Source organism: Biomphalaria glabrata, chromosome 9 (genome assembly GCF_947242115.1).
Source record: "Biomphalaria glabrata chromosome 9, xgBioGlab47.1, whole genome shotgun sequence".
In the NCBI taxonomy this organism is placed as follows: domain Eukaryota; kingdom Metazoa; phylum Mollusca; class Gastropoda; family Planorbidae; genus Biomphalaria; species Biomphalaria glabrata.
The window spans coordinates 42,201,420-42,223,538 of NC_074719.1; the positions used below are offsets into that span (position 1 = coordinate 42,201,420).

Consider the following 22,119-nt stretch of genomic DNA (forward strand, 5'->3'; position numbering starts at 1 on the left):
AGGGCGCTGAACAGTCTGCTGTAGATCTACAGTACACAATCCCTAGATCTATGAAAGGGTATTAAGAAGTGACAGAGCTATCGTTTCAGATGAAGGAACCAAACCTGAACCACTGGCCGAAATTGCAGAGTCATCAGCAGCACTTGCGAAACTCAAAACAATCTGGAAAGACGAAGGCATAGCCCTCGACACTAACATCAAACTGGTGGCTCCCTTAACGTTGTGATGACCTCAGACAGAGAGGAATGGAGAAAGACGGTCAACAGATCTTTTGTGGTGCCCCAGCGGACCAACAGACTAAGGAGACCCAATTTTAGTATATATATTTCTCTGACTCAAACAAAGCCAACATCTAGACATATATTGCCTGTATCATAACATCATTCTGGTCCTTTGCCATCTCGAGGAGGTGACTTTTGAATCATTAACCCTTTAGGCGCGTGTGGTAGTTTAGCCTCCAAACATTAGCTTTGCAATTCCATTTTGTATGCACTCATTGTAAAACAGCTCAGCACTTTAAGGGTTAACCCCTTCCCTCAGTAAACTTGTATACCAAGTTTCCTGCTTACCATCATTTAGTAAAAGCAGAAAGAATGATCCTACATCTGTTTACCATTAACCTACAATATATAGAAATCTAGGTAAAAACAAGACAACAACCTGTAATTCCAAAAAGAAATAAGTAGTTTGGCTTTAACAACCAGAGCTTAGAGTTGAACATTGACTGTACCGGTAGTATTGAATAATATTCAGATTCTTAGTTCCTTTATATAATGTTTAAACATAACTGTCCAAAGTAAATAAAACCTTACATTATAATATACAAGGAGATATAGGCCTTTAGTTTATCATATAATCTTAAATTACAATTATAATCTTAATATTTATATTATGAAGCTATTAAGTTGATTTGTGAGCATAATCTTAATTTGATGATGATTGGTTTCATTGGCATCAAGAGCATTTTTTTTTTAACCAAAAAGAAAATTACATTAATACATGACAATTGCGTTCCTGGATCATTCAGTCGATATATTGTAAAGACACTAGAAAAGAAAGGGTTTTCCTGAAATTGTCCTAAAATAAAAAACTAAAAATGTGATTTTAACCCTGTTTTTTTTCAAAGTATATAATTGTTGTTATGCTTGTGTAAGTTGTTTTTTTTAACTATTGCTCTTACTTCCTGCATGGGCAGACGACCGCATGCCAAAAGCAAACTTATTTGGTGAGCTTTAAGGAGAACGGTGCAACAAATGTGTACCCTGTAAGCACTTAAAAGATCAACATGTGCGCCATTTTTCCCTTACTGGCATGGAGGAAAGTAGCCGGAAGCAGACGGCCTCTGAAAGAGACGGTTGGAGAGCTCCCACGAAGGCCACTGGACACATATTTAAGGCCCAGAGGAAAGCCCTTATTGCACAAAGGTGTAGAAGGCGTAAGGAAAAGTTTAACCCCCGGCTGAAAAAGGCTTTGACTGCATCAGGTCTGGAAAATATGCAGGTCGCAACTGGGTTAGCGTATCCATGTGAAACACTGCAATCAATCCTTTATCTTTGGAATCAAAGACATTGCCTTTATAATTTTCTTGATAAAACATTTTTCAACAATTTAAGTAGCCTTTTTAAAAAAATTTCTTATCAGAAGTTTACTGCAAAGTTTTGCTCAGGCTGTAATTAAAATAACAAATAAATAAAATTTAAAGTTAAAAATAAACATTTCCTTATTATATTATAACTCATTTCTTTATTAAGCCAATAAATGCTAATTTGTTTATAAATAAAGCCTACAAATCATTGATTTTTAAATAAAGCCTGTAAATGCTAATTTGTTTATTAATAAAGTCTACAAATAGTATCTATGTTGTAAATATAGCCAATAAATGCTAATTAGTTTATCCATAGCACCATTTAATGCTATATAGGTTTGCAATAAATCCAATACATACCACTTAATCTATCAGTAAAACATATAAATGCTAGTTTATGAATAAAACCAACAAAAGCTATTTAACAACAAAGCCAATAAATGCAAATTAGTTTATCAATAAAGCCAATAAATATTTATTAGTTTTGTATTCAATTTAGTCTCACCAGAATTAAAAAAAAATAATAATCAGTAATAATAAAAAAATGGAAGAATAGAACTATTTATGGATTTCAATTTTTAAAAACAAAATACCACTATAACATAATCACATTAAAATCAGTCAAATATAATGTCCAATAATAAAATTAAGTAGTGAATAACATATATAATCTATTAATAAAATTCAAATTTTTGACCCAAACATCTGCTGAACTTAAGTTTTGACCTCAACATATATCTTAATAGAGTAATGATTGACTAGCAACCTAACCCTATCCTGGCATTTCTGAACAAAACCATTCAAAAGCATTGTGGCTTCAGTCATGACAAGATAAAAAGTAAAAGAAAAAAAATCTGAGAAGAGTCAAACTCAGTAAGCTGTTGATGCCAGTATATTACTATTTCCTGTATGGTAGGTACACTTGGACTTTGTCATGCTGGCTATGACTTTAAACCCAACTCAGCATTTTAAAAGAAAGCTCTACAACCAGAGAGTTTCAATGTGACAAGTAAATTGAAAATCCTTAACCCATCCCCCCCCCTCCAATTTTTAAAAAAAATTACACTCTTCAATAAATATAACATACTATTAATAATTAGGATGTTTCAGAAAATTTGTTACAAATGAAATACAAAAATACTTTAGCAATGATTAGAATACAGACTTAAGGACACGGTGGCCAAGTGGTAAAGCACTTGGCTACCAAACAAGAAGCCTCTGGTTTAAATCTTAAAGACTTGAGTTTTGAATTCAGGAAACCCCTGAGTCCCTCTAACTCTATTGGACACCTAACATTAGTTGGCGAAAGAAATTGGGTTGGTTGGTTGTGCTGGGCCATAAACAACTCCCTTACCCTTCAGCTATAGAAACACATGATCTTTTAAGTCCCACAAACTGCAAGGTCTCAAAAGGAGTACTTTACTCTGTTGATAGATATCAGAACGGTTTAGCCACTAAAATGATTACCATTTAGCAAATGAACAAAATGGTCTAATGGTCCCACCAAGTTTGACTTTTAAAGAAACAGCTTCTGACAACAGCTTCTAAACAAATCCTATGGCACCTTGGAATGAAGTATTTGTTTAAGTAATAGATTAATGAAGTTGAAAACTGGCACAAACATTATTGCCAGGGAAAAAAAAAAAAGGCAAAGACGTTGAAAGACAAATTGAGAAGTGTTTTCAATTTAGATATTGGCACCTTTAAGTAATTTAGGACGTTTTATTCCTGTTATGCTCATCAAAATATTGCAGAGAGTAAACTGAGTTCAAGGAGATGAAAACAATATAATATTAGCCCATAACATAATATTAGACCACACAACATAATATGTGTGGTCTAAACATAATATTAGCACATAAAACATAATATTAGCCCACACAATGTAATATTAGCCCATAACATAATTAATATTAGTGCACTCAGCATAGTATTAGCCCATAAAACAAAATATTAGCCCACACAACATAATTTTAGTCCATAACATAATATTAGCCCACACGACATAATTTTGGTCCATAACATACTATTAGCCCACACAACATAATTTTGGTCCATAACATAATATTAGCCCACACGACATAATTTTGGTCCATAACATACTATTAGCCCACACGACATAATTTTAGTCCATAACATATTAGCCCACTTGACATAATTTTGGTCCATAACATAATATTAGCCCACATGACATAATATTAGCATATAACAATATTAGCCCATAACAAAATAATTGCCCACTCGACATAATATTAGCCTATAACATAATAGTAGCCAACACAACATAATATTAGTTCATCACATAATATAGCCCACACAACATAATATTAGTTCATCACATAATATAGCCCACACAACATAATATTAGTTCATCACATAATATAGCCCACACAACATAATATTAGTTCATCACATAATATAGTCCACACAACATAATATTAGTTCATCATATAATATAGCCCACACAACATAATATTAGTTCATCACATAATATAGCCCACACAACATAATAAAAGCCCACAAAATATGATATTAGCCCATAACATAATATTAGCAGACACAAAATATATGAGCTTTATATCCAGCTCAATTATATAATAATAAAAATTTAATATAATATACATTAACATAATGTAGGCTCAAATTGCTATGAAAAAATAAAAAAAGACAATTAAAATAGGATTTAACATGGAATGGTAAGAAAAAGTAATTTGGTTGACATACATTTTGTTAGATGTACAAAAAAAAAAAAAAAAGACTAGAAAAAAATGTTCAGCTAAAAAAACATGTTTTTAAAAAGAGTCCAACCACATAGCCAATCATATCAGTTGATAATGTTACAATTGAATTAAAATATGCTAGTTTACTTAAGATTTTCAGTAGAATTCATGGATTTAACAATGTATAAAACAAAATTTTTAATATGATTTTGTATTAAGTCTCTACAGTAGGCTTATATATAATAGTCTCATTCAAAGGAAGTTCTGTATTGTAATCATCACATCTCGATCAGACTTATGGATCTCTGAACCACCTCCTTGCCCAAGAAGCACAAAGCTTCAATCAATACCTGTGGCAACGTCTGTTATGGAACATAAAATAGCAATGTTTACATACCGGTATAATGATGATGGCCTTTACATTATTTGCCCTACAGATCGCAAGGTCTGAAAGGGGAACTTTACTTTATAATAATGATGATCTTACTAAAATGTAGTATTGATACAGTTTAAAAAAGCATTACAAACAGACACTCTGAAAAAATTGTAATGTCTGAAAAGTGATCACACACACCTAAGGGTAGCCTAAGTATCCCCAAAAAGGTCCTTCAGGATAATGACATTTTTAGAGTATTTAAAATATATTAAGCTAGATGATAATTTCAAATACATCAAAGTTATGTGCTATTCACCAAGCTAATCCGCTGTAGTTTAAGTTATTATGGCTATGACTATGTATGTGCTGATAAAAGAAATTTTCTGTGTGTCCGACTACAAATGTGGCAGCTCCACTGCTTCCTGGACAAGTGGGTGTTGAGTACACAAACTGGAACCAGACTTTACCCTTTTTCACTGTTTTCAAAGCATGACCAATGCTAACCATTTTGAAATGACCATGAGGGTGGGACACTATGCAGATTAACTTGCGTTTCACATCAAGGGATTTATACTTATTGTATGCCTTCTTCCAAAGAATTTCAAATTGCTTCATTGATGTGTCTAACCGTTTCATCAGATCTGGGTCACAAGTTGCGCACTTGAAAAGACAGCGATCCTTTTCTTTATCTTCATAGTCCACACTGATTCCACTCAGGACTATTTCCGCGCTTCGTTCGTTGTCGTAAAATAACTTGCAGAATGTATTTTTCGCTTCCTCATCATCGTAGACAACATGCTTGGCCGTCATTACAAAAACCTCCATCCAATGTTTGCTCGGGCTGTCCGACTGTTTACAATTCAAACAGGAGCAAGTTGTCTTATCGTCACCTTTATGCCACATTAATTGATCGATTCTTCCAGTTCCATATCTTTTAGAGCGGCGTCCTCTTCTGTCACTAAAAAGATAATTGTCTGGTCTACTTTGACTGACAAAATTGGCATCTATTCTCACTGTCATTAGAGCCAGATAATTGATACAGTCATAAACAACACTGGTTCGATATGGTTCCGGTAGGTGATGCATGTTAAAATTTTCAACAGGTATAAACTGTGTATGGCCAGGGTACTTGTTACATTTTTCATACTGCATAGGTATTCCTGCTTCTCCAAGTTCACAAACTTCCATTTCATGTGTAACTGTTGAAATTTAAAAAAAAATTAAAAAATCTTAATTTATTTTAAACAAAAATCAAAGCAAAAAATCTAAGAATGGAAAAAATGAGAATTAATGAATATTACAGTAGAACTCTGGTATAGAACTAATTCTTCAAAGTACTGAATTAATATAATTATTATTATATATATTAATAATGAATTGTATAACATAGTCACATTTTTCTTTTTTTTATTTATATTTAACTTAATAAAAAAATTGCCACTAATTTTGGATAAAAAATAATACCAGAAGCAAAAAAATTGTCCAATTCTTTTTAGTTGAACTTACAGAATTTTCTACATTGGTTCCATAAGGTTGTTATTGCCAGGAAATAGACATAAGCACCCCACTACATAAGGAAATAGTGATCTCTAAGCATCTTGCTGCACATAATGCAGAATCAGTGACACATCAGATTCTCAATTGTATTAAGTAACTGCTGTCCCTGTGGTCAGGTCAGCTATAAGGATAGTTGGCAACTGCTGTAAGGGTTGCAATGCTCTAACCATAGCCAACACCCATACTGTATCTGGAATCTGCTGTTCCGTTGGGCACATAACTACAAGGATAGTTGGGAACTGCTGAGTGGTTAACAATAATCCAATCATAGCTAACACCCATACTGTATCTAGAATCTGCTGTTCCGTTGGGCACATAGCTACAAGGATAGTTGGGAACTGCTGAGTGGGTAACAATAATCCGATCATAGCTAACACCCAGACTTTCATCTGTTGCTCCACGAATAAAGGAGGTCAACAACATTATATTTACCCTACAACTTGCTATGTCTATAAAATATGGTTTGTTGAAGTTCATTAGATTTGCACATCTTGTCTTGCATAAATTATTTTGCTGTACATGTTTCGATGTTCCTTAGAATCAAATATTATTACATCCTAGCACAAAAATCCAGCAGGACAGAGGCGGATGGCAGCAAGCAGTTTTTAAAAAAGCAGTCCAGAGAGCATACCAGATAGCCATCCTTGTACTACCCATGATATGTTAATACTTTTAAATCTACGCTACAACTTGATATCTTCTAAAGTTAAAGCTTAAAAAAAATTGCATAATAACAAATTTAAATATAATACAATTAATAAACCTTTTAAATCTGTTGAATCATGCATATCTTCTGAATCATGCATATCTTCTGTGAATTCACTCATTTTATCATCATCAGTAATCCTGCGAATCATCTGTAAAATAATAATTAAAATATATCCTACATTGTCCTAGATGCCAATAGTCAGTATCAGTATCATTAGGTAGTTAAACCTACAAAATGTATTATTATCTATTATAATCTAATCTATGTAGCCTCTATAGAAATATTTATGTAAACTAAGTACTATAGTCCAATGATTCTTAGTTATGACTCTATCCTAGATGTACATATAGCAAATAATGTAAATCTAGATTCTATCTAGTCTTGAATAATGTTGTAGGGATGTGAAAATTCAAAAATTCCTGAGTCAAAAAATGGAGTAAAATTTTTAGACAGATTTTTTCCTTGCTGTTATATAGGTCTTTGTTGGAAATTGATTTTATGCTCATTATTAGTAAATTACATTTCATTGCTAAAAAGAGTGAATCCGATTACTTTTGATGATGGAGAACATTTTTTATCTCTGACAATTTAAAAAAAAAATTATTTAAATATTTTACATTGAAAGTATATACATTTTTATTTTTACTGATACTCATTAAATGCTGCCTCCATTTTGTTCACACCATTCTGACATTTCTTGTAGCTCAGGACCTCATTATTTCTTAATCTCCTTCAATATTTACACTCTAAATAGTAAAAATCATAACTTTCTTATTGTTAAACACACTGTCATAATTGGAAGTTCTAATGAAGTTCTTTAATGATGTTTTTAACAAAAAAAAAATTGTTTTCAAAGATTTTTTTTTTCACATCCCTAAATGTTGATCTAGAATATATAGATCTAGATAATAGATTTAGGCCACTTAAAAGACTACTATTAGCACTTTTATTCTAAATGTTTATAAATCTAAACTAGAATAATTTACTATATTGTATAAAATACTACTACAGATAATATTTAACAATGATATATTCATAGATTAGACATAGTCCATGAACTGCTAAGTTTGTGCAAGGAATGGTTCCCCAGGAATTGAAGGATTCCAACATAGTAACAATTAAAAAATAAAGGTGACTGCTCTGACTGTAACAGTCATAGAGGCATTTCACTCCTTAGCATAGTTGGAAAGGCATATGCTTGAGTAATACTGAAGCGGATGCAGATCTTGGTGGAACCAGTTTACCCAGAATCGCAGTTTGGCGTTAGGGCCGGTAGATCCACAACAGATATGATTTTCTCCCTGCGGAAAAGCAGAAAACAAAAGCTGCCACTCTATATATCTTTTATTGACATGACCAAGGCCTTTGACCTTGTCAGCAGATCCGGTCTGTTTGCAGTATTAGAGAGAATTGGCTGTTCAATCAAGCTACGGAAACTAGTGTCAGCTTTTCATGAAAATATGCAGGGAACCGTACAGTTTGACAGTTCTGCCTTTAAACCCTTCTCCATCAAGAGCAGAGTAAAACAAGGATGTGTTCTGGCTCCAACACTATTCAGAATCTTCTTTCAGTGGTACTCACCAGCGCTTTTAAATCCCTGAAAGATGGAGTATATATAGATCGATGGAGAGCCATTTAACCTGGCATGCCTTAAAGCTAAAACGAAGAGACGCATATCTTGATTAGGGAACTGCTGTTCACCGATGATGCGGCACTCATATCTCACACCCAAGAAGGATTGCAGAGGCTTGTGAATGCTCTGGCAGCTGCTTGTCAAGAGTTTAGCCTTACAATAAGCTAGCAACCTAGATTTAGACACTGAGATGACAAAAAGAATAGGAAAGGCTTCTGCAGCAATGGGAAAATACCAAATTGACTACGGCAACAAAAATCCTAGTCTACAATGCCTGCGTTCTGAGCACACTTCTTTATGGCAGTGAGAGCTGGGCAACTTACATGCGTCAAGAACACAGATTAAATAGCTTACACTTATGCTGCCAGGGACGCATAATGTGCATCTCCTGGAAGGATCATGTCTCCAACCAGAACATTCTGAAACGGGCCAATATGCACAGCATCTATGCTCTTCTTACACTGAGAAGACTATGCTGGCTCGGTAATGTCACTCATATGCCAGACAGAAGAATCCTTAAAGACACACTATACACGCTGGGCTTGCAGAGGGAGTCAGACCCAATAACTGTCCAAGACTAACCTACAGAGATGTCTGTAAGCGAGACATGAGAACCACGGGCATCGAACAAAGTATGTGGGAGCATCGAACAAAGTATGTGGGAGCATCGAACAAAGTATGTGGAAGGAGATAGCCCAAGACCGGACAGCACGGAGACTATACAGGCTGGTATAAACTTCGCCAAGTGCAAAAGAAGCGAAGCTGCATCAGTCAAGAGAAAGAACTAGTCCTAATTTAAGTCAGATGCATATATTATACATGCACGAACTGTGGCAAACTCTGCCACTCCAGAATCGGCTTGATCAGTCACACCAGATTCTGCCGTCTCAAGACGAAACCAAAGCCATTGATTCACCTGGGCGCATCCACTGTCTTCCGAGACATAAGGAGCCATATATAGAACTATATTATAGTGACAATAGTCATAGTAGTATGAGTCATAGGTATCTAGTCTAGGTCATATATAATCTAGATTCTAGATCGATAGTAGGCCTAAATCTAGTAGAATCTAGTAGTTACACTTACAGTGACTTAAATTTAAACTAAAGTACTATTACTATACTATAGACAGAGATAGATATAGATTCTAATCTAGAAGATCTATGACTATTGATTATATTCTATACTCTATAAGTATACTACACTAGACTAGTGACTAGTCTATACTGTACACACTATACTTGACTTAGACGGAGTGTACTTGTATAATCATAGACTATAATGTATGAGTATAATCAGTATAAATAAGTTACCCAATTAGAATCTAGATATATAGTAGTTTATTTATTTTGGACATTACATGAATTCGGACATTCGCTGTTTTTTGTGGTCATTAAATAATTATTTTAATATGTACTATATATACTATAAAACTAGCACACTGTATAATGTGCTTGTCCATTTTCCAATGATTCTAACCCAATTTCCTTCCATTTAGCTGTCTTTTAACGTAAGAAAAACGAATTTCAAATTTGTTAGTCAGGTTGTTGTTTTTTCCTATGTTACCCGGATGACTTTACCTCTTCCTAGAGTTAAGACTATATTTTTTGATTGGCTAAGTCTATACTAATGAGCCTGGCAATATTTATTCTGTTTTTGGAGCTACTTTATTTGATTCATAAGCCAAGTTTTCTAATTCCATACCAAAAAAAAATTAATACGGTGTCCGAATTAAATTGCGATTTTCTTACCAAAATTTATTTCGGACAGCCAGTTTTGGACATCAATAAAAATGATGTTATATTATATTTGTTCGTTTGTTGTTGTTTTTTTCAATAGAGAATAAATGGGCAAATGTTTGGAGTGAGCTTGGTACAATGAATGAAGTTAAATGCTTAGATCTAGACCTACTAGATAGATCTAGATTTATATAGAGAGAATATAGAGGATTCAGTTAGGCAAGAATGGCTATCGTAACCTGTAGGGGCCTACTATACTACAAAAGATCATCTGTATTAGAAATTTATTAAATTAATAAACAAAAAAAACACAAACATTCAACACACATCTAATCATGCAAACCCCAAACATTCAACACAGATAAAATAAACAAACATAAAATAAGTCTAAAAGTCGGTGCAGAAATCACTATTCCAGTGACCTAATTTTGGTAGAATAAGTGTGTTCATATTTTAATTTTTTGTGTTCGTATTTATGCATAGTTTGAAAACATCGTAATGATTTCATGTGAGGGGCTATGGCTGGGGATCTTAAAATTTAGTTAATGTTAATATAGAATTAAAATCTGAGTTTATTGATGCCTAAATATAGAGACTGTCCGAAATAAATTATGGTGTCCGGAATCAAATAATGTGGGTCAAATGTGTCTGATTTAAATGAAAACACACAGCCTCTTTGACCTTAAATATAATAACAATTATAGGTTTGGGGAACAAATATAAGTAGTCATCCTTATTCTCCTTTAAGTTAACTAAAGAAGATTTTGATACGTCATTTTCTTTTCTATGTCAAACCATTGTAAAATAATGCGCTGTCAAAGTCAAACTTTCAAATTTGGGCCTATAGGTGTCCGAATAGCATAAACTTAAATTTACTACTCTAGATCTAGACTCTAGTCACTGAATCAGATCTAGGTCTAGTCAACTCTCTACAGTCTCTAGACTAGATATACTCTGGTATACTTTATTGTCTATATTCACTAATAGTAAAAGTGTAGACAGAGTAGTACTAGTAGTGTCTAGTGACAAATGATGAGAAAATAGTCTAGAGTCTAGACTCTAGTGAAGTGACAGTCTAGTCAGTATACACTTAATTATAATTTAACACACAGTGACACTGCACAGGCACAGTCAGTCACAATGAAATGTAACTTGTAAGTATACTGTATAGTCTAGATTCTATATAGATCTAGTAAGATCTACTGATCTAGTAATAGTGACTAGTCTTGTTACAGTTAATTTAACTCAACTCTCAACTGTTGTCACTTACAGTCATTACAGTCTTACTTGACTTGGATCTATACTCAGTACTGGTTACTCACTAACTCAGCTGTACTCATTGACAACTAGAATAGATCTAGTCTACTTAGAGTTACTACTTAAAAAATTACTAGATCATGTAGTCATAACAAAAGTAAAAATAGTCACTTTGTTTCTTAGAATTTGGTTAGGTTTTAATAAATTTGGGGTCAAAGGTTACCATTTGACATATATGTGTCAACTATTAATTTAAATCCATATGAAAAAAATACTCAATTAGCTACCCTATTCTATATTTAACACTACTTATAATTATAATCTTTAATTCTGTAAAAAAAAATGTTGATAAACTTGTATTCACATTGTGCTTATATTAAAAAGCTTTCAAGAATTTTATTTGTTTGTAAGAATCATATAGGGCCTACTTGAAAAAAAAATCACTTGCTTTAGATAGATCTATGAGTTATTTTTTATTATTATTATGGTCTCCTTCAGCCACGAAGCGATATGTCGCCCACACAGCAGTTCTGCCTTACCGTCAGCTGATGTATCCAAAGGAACAGCAAGTGCCTAAACAGTTTATGATCACAGGTGTCCCCAGCTATGCCAGGGTGGTTAATATGACAAAAAGATGTTTCCTTATGTTAGAGGAATTTAAATTACCTATATTATATGAAACTGATGGCCTAAAGAAATAATTTCGGTGTCTAATACAGTTTATCGCTTGCCTTAGTGTTGATTACAAGAAAAAAAAAAGTAAAACTAGCCCTATATTATAGGTGCTATACATAGCTTACAATTCAAAAGCTGAAAAGTGGTGTGATGATTGGTCAATCAATCAGAGAATACTTTTAAAAAATTAAGGGGTTGTCATTGCGTCAAAGAGACACAAGTCAGAAGTATAGTAAATAGTAAATTCAACCATTTAACATAGGCCTATAATATATCTACAATATTTTTTTTTTATGGATATCTACAATGTGGGTCAAGATATCAATTCAACAAACATTTCTACTAGAACAGCTCTCGACTCTCTCTCCCCGACTCTGACAATATCCGCACTCTGAATCTCTCTCAATCCTGTCCACAACTAACTTAATTAAAGATTAAAATCTCATAATTTAATACTCACACATTTTCACGTGGGACCTGTTGACCAGAAGCTCACCATCTTGTGCTAGAGAAAAATTTGGAATTTAACCCTAACATGAATATACACCAACACGGTGTGTAACAATATATATAAACTTAACTTTGTTCTCACTAAAACTGGAAAGAAGCCAGGTGTTGAGAAAATCGGAATTTCTGTCTCACAAAATGCACTTTTGTGACTAAAGTTGGCACCATTTTGTATGCGTGAGTTTTATCGAAAGGCTAGATAAGAATAAAAAAAAAAAATAAAAGATATCGATTATTGACGTAGATCATTTTGTTCTGCTTTGAACTTATATTCGCTTCTAAAATTACACTTTATAAGTACTGGGTAAGTATAGAAAGAACACTAGTTAATACAATTCTAAGTTGCTAAAACATTAAAGTTTTACTTACTATTTTTTTTTACTATATACGTAAGCCAATTTTAATTTAATTTTACATAGTCTTCTAAAAACTTATGTAGATATAGAAAGAAAGATAGAAAGATAAAAGGCCTACGTGATTGTCCGGCTTTAGTTATGTATTACCGGTATTAGATATTTAAAATGTGTAGTTCAGGGGCGGACTGGATGTCAAAACCAGGCTCTTAAGCTGCATATCATTTGATGGATATCCAATTATAGGCTTACCTGTCTACAAAATCATTATGTTAAAATTAAGTTCGATAAATGTACACATGCATGCAGTGAGCACTATATTTTAGATAAGAAACATAGGCCTTATTCTGCTCTGTAATCGGTGTGAAGGATGAAGGCTATTAGGAGCAATGGAGCATTGTCTACTATGTAGGCTATTACATTATCTCGGAGAGTTTGTCAGAATGAAATTCAGACTGTAGAGAAATTTCTTTTTAACACGATGCTTAGAGGGACCCGTTTATAAGATGATATTATAAAACCTTTAACATAGAATACATAATGGCATCCGTGCACTGGCGGATCCAGGGGGGGGCGGTAGGGGCGATCGCCCCCCCCCCCCACTCGGCCGACCCCCCCCCCCGTAGGGGCGGGGCGGACGAATTTTAGTATAGAATTCACACAATTTGTATACGAATTTATTACTTATGTTAATAATATATACTAATTATTTATATTTCAACCTATTTTTAGATTATTTCGCCCCCCCCTCTAGTATGCTGGCCGATTTGGTGGGGTCGGGAGGGGGCGATGGTATCTATCCCGCCCCCCCCCCCCCACCCATACACTTTCGAGTGGGGGGGGCGGTCCAATTTATTTGTAGAAATCACAGCTTGCTAACAGAAACAATTAAATATATATATATGATTAAAACTTGTTATTAATATTTTAACCGATCTTTATATTAGGTCGTTCCCTGTTTGCCGATTGGGGGAGGGGGGGGGGCGAAAACCTCTACAGCCTAAACCCTTTGAGTGGGGGGGGGCGGTCCTACTTTTATGGAGAAATCATAGTTTGTGAACAAAATTAATTCAATTAATATATAAATTTTATATTATGTCAATCCCCTTCTGGTATCTTGGCCGATTCGGTGGAGTTGGGGGGAGAGTGATTGCATGTACTGCCCTCCCACTCTAGCCCTCTGAGTGTGGTGGGGCGGTCCTATTTTTATGGAGAATCATAGTTTGTGAACAAAATTAGTTGAGTCGCCCCACCCCTATTCTTTAATGCCAAATGCAATCTTTAGCAGAAATTATTAAAGGAGCGAGGATTACTCGTTTTCACTCTACCGCCCCTCTCATTTCCAGACATAGTTTATGTAATTTCACATGAATTTATCATAATTATTTTAAGAAAGTTAGAATTCAAACGAAATTTTTAGTATAAGAGTCATGATTGAGAAGTTCTAAACTCATATAATCCTGAACATAGTCGCCTTTTCCCAACCTTTACTCAATCTGAAATTTTTCTAGTTAAATAAATTTGGGACTATAACTCACAATTTATACTTTAATTTTATTGAATATTATTTATCGAATAATTCTTTTTTCGGCGGCGATCCTCAAATCCAAATCTAAATATGTGGGGTATCTAATCTTCTCAAGGAACAAATCGGTTTTATTTGCAATGTATTAAGGGCCTATAAATTCATATTAGAATATTTTTCAAGTACAACATTATTTGAAAGGTCCTTTTTTAATAGTATGAAAAATGAGCTTTAGGTCAGGAGAATGCGTTTCTTCTTTGAAGAATGCAAGAAAAGGTTTTTGGCGTCGGAACCCCACTGATGAATAATGAGCTGTAGTTGTCAGGAGAATGCGTTTTTGCAGTGAAGAAAACGCTTTTGCCGAACTCCATTGATAAATAATGAGCTGTAGATGTCAGGAGAATGGGTTTCTGCATTGAAGAATACAAGAAAACGCTTTTGGCGTCGGGGCTTCGCCCCGAATTCTTTTTATGAATAATGAGCTCTCTATGTCAGAAGAATGCGTTTCTGCATTGAAGAATGTAAAAAAAAAAAACGCTTTTGGCGACGGGGCTTCGCCCCGAACTCCATTGATAAATAATGAGCTGTAGATGTCAGGAGAATAGGTTTCTGCATTGAAGAATGCAAGAAAACGCTTTTGGCGTCGGGGCTTAGCCCCTAATTCTTTTTATGAATAATGAGCTGTATATGTCAGGAGAATGCGTTTCTGCAGTGAAGAATGCAAAAAAGACGCTTTAGGCGTCGGGGCTTCGCCCCGAACTCTATTGATAACTAATGAGCTGTAGATGTCAGGAGAATGCGTTTCTGCATTGAAGAATGAAAGAAAACGCTTTTGGCGTCGGGGCTTCGCCCCAAATTCTTTTTTGATTAATGAGCTGTATATGTCAGGAGAATGCGTTTCTTCAGTAAAAAAAGCAAGAAAACGCTTTTGGCGTCGGGGCTTAGCCCCTAATTCTTTTTATGAATAATGAGCTGTATATGTCAGGAGAATGCGTTTCTGCAGTGAAGAATGCAAAAAAGACGCTTTAGGCGTCGGGGCTTCGCCCCGAACTCTATTGATAACTAATTAGCTGTAGATGTCAGTAGAATGCGTTTCTGCATTGAAGATTGAAAGAAAACGCTTTTGGCGTCGGGGCTTCGCCCCGAATTCTTTTTTGAATAATGAGCTGTATATGTCAGGAGAATGCGTTTCTTCAGTGAAAAAAGCAAGAAAACGCTTTTGGCGTCGGGGCTTTGCCCCGAAACCCACTATGGAACCTTATAGCACTGCCCCAGTTGTTTAGTTTTTCGCCGAATGTTGAGTAATGCTGCGCTTTTTTTCTCATATATATATATATATATATATATATATATATATATATATATATGCTGCACGCACGTTTATGCATAGGGTTAGGGTTTACTGGGCGTTAGGGTTAGGGTTTGGAAAAAAATCGCCCCCCCCACTCCAAAGTTCTGGATCCGCTAGTGCATCCGTGAAGCTCTTTCGGTGGCCGTACCGGCCCATTTAGGTACCGGCCCACTGAGCATTTACCCGACTGCTCCTGGACTAGGTATCTAAGTATAAATGTAATTACAATATTTATGTTTAGCTCTAAATAAATAAGAATTATTTTTCTATTGAGTTATAATTCTATTAGTCCCTCGGCTCAGCCTAACACACACTTCATGCACACACAGTCGTACATAGAGTCATAGACCATGCCGATGATGATGTAAAATAAAATATAAATTTAATACTATGATATTTATACAATGATATTGAAATACATAAGAGTAGGGGTGGTTGAGTTGTAAAGATTGTAAGTTTCAAACCGGTGATTCCGGGTTCGAATCCTGGTGAAGACTGGGATTTTTAGTTTCGGGTTCTTTAGGGCACCACTGAGTTCACCCAGCTCTAAGGGTACCTGACATTAGTTGGGGAAAATATAGGCGGTTGGTCGTTGTGCTGGCCACATGACACTCTCATTAACCCTGGGCCACAGAAACAGAAGACCTTTACATTATCTGCCTCATAGATCACAAAGTCTGAAAGGAAAACTTTACTTTTTTTAAATTGAAATGAATAATGTGAGTGATTAGTAATAACAATTAAATGTTATGATAATAAATCATAATTTCATTCATAATAAATCATTAAAGAATATTTATGTACTAAGCCCCTTTGATCATATTGCGCAATAACAATGACAAGGCAATGACAGTGACTTCAACAACATCAACTGGTCCACAACTTGTGCCCAAGAGTCGTCTCTGTAACAGAGACTGCAGAAACCCACAATGAGCGCAAACTTTGATAGTAGCCATCAAAGACTGTCATGACCTTATGACCAACAACACTGTCAATGGAGACGATAGCACTGTCATTGGCAACACCAGCACTCACAGTATAAACTCAACTTTGTAATAGGTAACGCCAACAAACACAGAAACCCTATAGAAATAAATAACAGAAACTCTAACGTCTAATTTAAACCCATAAGTATGGACGAATCCGCAAAAAGAATACCATAGCAATATGAAATAAAACTCATCCTAAACAGGGGTCAAAGAGTCTTACCCAGAATAGATCTAAGACAATATAGATAATTATAATTAGGGCCTATAACTGTTATAATTGCAATAACATCATATCACCTAGAAGAAAAGCTTGACACACTCGCCAAGAGTGGGAGAACGAACTCACAATAAACCATTGCACTCTATTCAGAAGAAATGAAGAAACTAATAGTAAATAAAATAAATGAGAAACGGACAAGCTCTCATCCGAATCACAAGAAAGATGATGCCTATTATAAGCTATCCCGCCAAGATCAACGTCTAATCTTTCGACTCAGGACCGGACACAACAGAATGAGACAACATTTGTACCGGAAGCACAAAATTGGAATCAGTGAAATCTGCCCATGTGGAGTGTCACCAGAGAATGCTGACAATGCCCTTAAACTTTTCCCTTTATCAAGAGGCCCGTACAATACACTGGCCCCAAATCACCCCAATAGAAAGAAAACTATATGGGGAGCTCCCTGATTTGGAAACCACTGCGCAGTTCATCTCATGTATTGGTCTAGTCATCTGAACACTACAACATAACAATGAGAACGAGGAAAAATAAAAGAATCGCTAAAGCTGTCCAGTAACATAAGAAAAGGAAATATTCAGGACCAGTAAGAAGTACAGCTTATCTCTCAAGCCCAAGATGGCGAAATGCTATCTTAAGCAAGAGTTGGCATTTGACGTCACACTAAATCTTGGCAAAGCGAAATGGAAAAAAAAGATATACTACAATTTTTTTTAAATAATTACAACAATGACGTCATATCACCTAGAAGAAAGCGGCGTTCTCAATTCGTGTACATTCTTACAAATAAACTCCACACCAAAAGTAACTTCAACAATAATGATATGGCTGAGGGGAGTTAGTCTTTTGAATCACGATCAGAAGACAGGTCCTTACGCGGGCCTGGATTCTATAGGGTGTCTCATAAAGGTGTCGTTGTGCTGGTCTCATGACACCCTCGTTTTTCTTTGGTCATATATGTTTATGTTACACAATGTAGCCTAATGCAACTCAATTAAGCTCAAATTTCTGCTTTTTAAGGTTACCTGTATTGCAACTTAATCTTTTAATTCAGCCTACATTGCATTCAAATGAAAAGAAAAAATATTCGCATTAATGTAACAGTTATTGGCTACATATTAAACTATAGATATGACTTTGTAGTCATTCATTAATTAATTGATGATTTTCAAAAGGCTCAGAAAATAATAAGCTAATATATGCCATTTTTTTTTAGAATTTTCGAAGGAATTTGACAAAGTTCGCCTCAATAGGGTACCTAAAAAAATAAATGATTAGGCATTACTGGTTCATTACACCAAATGATTAAGGAATAGCTAATAGAGTATTGATGAAATTATTAAAAAATCAAACAAAACATTAGGATTTATTAAAATCAATCAGGAACAGAAGGCCAGTATTACATTATACGTCATCGTTTGGGACCCCTCTAGTCAAGAAAACAGAGATAATAGAGCAGCGAGATTCATAACAAATGAATATTCATATTTGATTAGAATAACACCTTTAGTAAAAAAAAAATATTTCAAATGCTCCTCCTGCCATTTGGGAAATAAGTGGGTTGCCTAAATCAGCTAGGAAAATCAACGACATTGCAGACTTTGGTCTAATTATCTTTTCTTTTCAAGAAACGTCTGTAATTTATAAGATATATTTATGTCGCTTAAAAATGTTTGATTTTAATAACAACGCATAAAAAGTAGTTATAGCTTTATAAAAGTACCTTTTTCAGACCTTGGGGGCAAATGATATAAAGCTAATTTGTTTCTATGGCCGACGGTAGAGAATGGTGGCCTGAGCTAGCAGGTGCCAGCACAACGACCAACGCTTTTATGTCCCAAACGTATGTCCGTGTACTTATAAGAGCTGGGAGTCTTGAGTCTATACCCCTTGTAACGGAAGCCAAGCTCTCTACACTCAGCCACCAAGCCTCCCCCCTTATATAATTAATAGCATTTGTCCTACATGGGTTAAAATATTTATTAGCAGAATTAACAGACTAAAGAGATGACAAGACTGAAATCTCTAATCCTGTTGTTTCTAATCTCAAGTCAGTCTTGTGTGGTGGACGCATATTTGTACGAAGCTCTTGGGTGCTTGGGAGGTGTCGTCTTTATAGCTCTCTTGGGACAACGCTCCCTGAACTTTATAGGCTTTACAGCAGGTAATATTGCAAGGTTAACTCGGATGTCGCTCTGTGTCATTATATTTGTTTCACACGATATTTGAATACGGCGCTTCTTTCACAAAAAACATTAAGTTAATTTACTTTAAGGTCTAATCTTGAAGCACGAATTCATCTCTCTCTCTCTCTCTCTCTCTGTATAATATATATATATATATATATATATATATATATATATATATATATATATATATATATATATATATATATATATATATATATATATATATATATGCTGCGTCCGTTATCTTTTTCCCCGAATTATTGAAAATTCCAAAATGTTCTAAAACCTTTTTTTTTTAAACATGACGCTTTCCCAACAATGTGGCCCATAAATTGTGTATCATATAATGTTCATCTAATTATAGGCCTACCTGTCCTCAAAATCATTATAAGTTTGATAATGTATTGATAACTGTACACATGTATGAGCTCTATATCTTTACATGAAATATAGGCCTTATGCTGCTTTATAATCGCTAAGTATGTAGGCCCTAAGAGGAGATGATGCTTACTAGTGGCACTTTCTACTATTGTAGGCTATCATGTTATATCGGAAAATGTGTTAGTTGAAACAAGTATTACGGTGTAGAGTCTGTAAAAGATCCTTTTTTTCCTCACGACACTCATTTGTATAACAAAACATTATAAAACCATTAACAAGCTACTTCGTGTCATGGTGGCATACTTGAGTCCCTTTCAATGACCCTACCAGCCAGGGGCGGACTGGCTATATGGGCATTCGGGCAAATGCCCAGTGGGCCGGTACCTAAGTGGGCCGGTAAAGCCACCTAAAGGGCCTCACGAATGTCACTATAGAACATATTACATTTTTGAAAGGTTTTATAGCATTCTGTTGCAAAAGGGACCCTCTGAGCGTCGTTTAAAAAAAAAAAACAACTTTAACAGACTCTTACAGTATAATGCTACTTTTATCTATCACATTTTCCGAAATAATGTAGGCTACTAGCCAACACCCGTAGCAGGCTTCATCCTTGAAGAGCCTCTACATACTTATCCATTAACAAGCAACATAACGTTTATATTTCGTATATAGATATAGAGTTCACTGTGTGCATGCGTTCAGTTATCAATACATTATCAAACTTAAATTGATTTTTTAGGACAAGTAGAACTAGAGTTGGATGCCTATTATATGATATTCAAGTTTGGGTCCGAATGGTATAGAAATGCCGGGGCCGATTTTGACAGCCAGTCGCCCCTGCTACCAGCCTATCTGAGTACTGGCTGAGCGGGCGTTTGCCCGAAGGCCCATATAGCTAGTCCAACCCTGGCTGTTACTCTTCTATGTTTTTTATTTTTTTGCGCGGCCATATAATTATTTATTGAAAGAAATTCTGTAAATAATTATAAGACTGTGGACAGGAAGAGAATGGGTAATTGAAAGTACACTTTAAAAAAAAATCACATATCTGTTCATAAGAAGTTAATGTTATAGCTAGTATGTATACACATATATCTTAATATATTTTGAAAGACCGTATATTTTTGCTTAACATGTAGCCCATCAATATACATTTGTAACTTTTTTCCTTTTTTAAAGTTGGAATCACTGCAGGATCCTTTGCAGCCTGGTTGATGTCGTGGGGCTTGCCAGTGGCTACACTACAATCTGCCGGAGCGGCTGGAGTATCGTACGGAGCTTATGGGGTATGGGGGCTCCTAGGCTCAATAGTCGCTCACTATCTCGGATGGGAGGATAAAAAAGATTGATTCGTCAGTGTTGTTTGTGTGCATGTTTTTCTGGATTTTCAAAAATAAATAAATATACAAAAACGAATAAAAATAAATACATCTAGTCTTTTTATCGTTCATCGTTTTTTTACGAAATATCATAGAACAAAGTCTTGATTACCAACAACGGCTAACGATCAGTTTCGTGGACTTCAAAAAAGCGTTTGATAGTGTCCACCGAGAATCACTATGGAAAATAGTTAGAGAATACGGTATCCCAGAAAAATTCGTCCAGATCCTACGACACCTTTACAGTCAGTCTAGTTGCTGCATTAAAACAGAAGAGGGAATAACAGAGTTTTTTACAATCGAGACAGGTGTGAGACAGGGGTGCATCTTATCTCCCTTCCTTTTCCTCCTAGCCATCGACTACATAATGAGGAGAGCAATGAACCAGACTGCCTTTGGTATTCCATGGCATGAACAATTCCGATTGACGGACTTGGACTTTGCTGATGATGTTGCACTACTCGGGGCTACAAATAAATGCATTCAAGAAATGACTGAGAGCCTAGACAGAGAGGCACCCAAAAATTGGCCTCCGCATAAACTTGGATAAGACTAAAATTATGCGAGTGGGATATAAGGCAAAGGGTCTCCCCGTCAGACTTGGCGAGTCAAAGCTTGAAGAGCTGGACAAGTTCACGTACCTTGGCAGCATCATAACAAATGATGGAGATGCTTACCATGATGTAGCATGCCGAATAGGAAAGGCAGGGAGCATTTTCCAAAGGCTGCAGCCTATTTGGACTAGCCAAGCCATTGGACTCGAGACAAAAATACACCTTCTCAACACAATCGTCATTCCAACTGCTACATATGCATGTGAGACGTGGAAGTCATCTGTCAAAATTGAGAAAAGACTAAATGTGGCTCAACAGAGATGGCTGAGACGGATTTTGGGAGTCAGTTACACAGACCGGATCTCAAACAAGGAAATCCTATGCCGAACTGGGAGTCGA

The 22,119-nt window shown here is 35.3% G+C and overlaps 1 protein-coding gene and 1 long non-coding RNA gene across 4 annotated transcripts; one reads left to right on the forward strand and one right to left on the reverse strand.

The window, feature by feature from the left end:
* Nucleotides 1-2,642: 2,642 nt before the first annotated feature.
* LOC106066919 (uncharacterized) lies at nt 2,643-12,851 on the reverse strand. 3 transcript variants are annotated; one of them, XM_056042105.1, is made up of 3 exons: nt 12,712-12,851; nt 7,002-7,095; nt 2,643-5,880 (listed from the first exon to the last, which is right to left on the reverse strand). In XM_056042105.1, exons 2-3 carry the CDS (start codon nt 7,093-7,095, stop codon nt 4,994-4,996), a joined length of 981 nt encoding a protein of 326 aa, XP_055898080.1. In that variant the 5' UTR covers nt 12,712-12,851; the 3' UTR covers nt 2,643-4,993. The 3 variants fall into 3 exon arrangements, with proteins under 3 accessions (XP_055898080.1, XP_055898078.1, XP_055898079.1); XM_056042103.1 differs by lacking the exon at nt 12,712-12,851 and adding an exon at nt 11,642-11,759; XM_056042104.1 differs by lacking the exon at nt 12,712-12,851 and adding an exon at nt 11,590-11,752.
* Nucleotides 12,852-12,969: 118 nt separating this feature from the next.
* LOC106051677 (uncharacterized) lies at nt 12,970-21,221 on the forward strand. Its single transcript, XR_008779890.1, has 3 exons — nt 12,970-13,062; nt 19,207-19,381; nt 20,967-21,221. It is a non-coding gene; the product is annotated as an uncharacterized LOC106051677 (long non-coding RNA).
* The last annotated feature ends 898 nt before the right edge of the window (nt 21,222-22,119 follow it).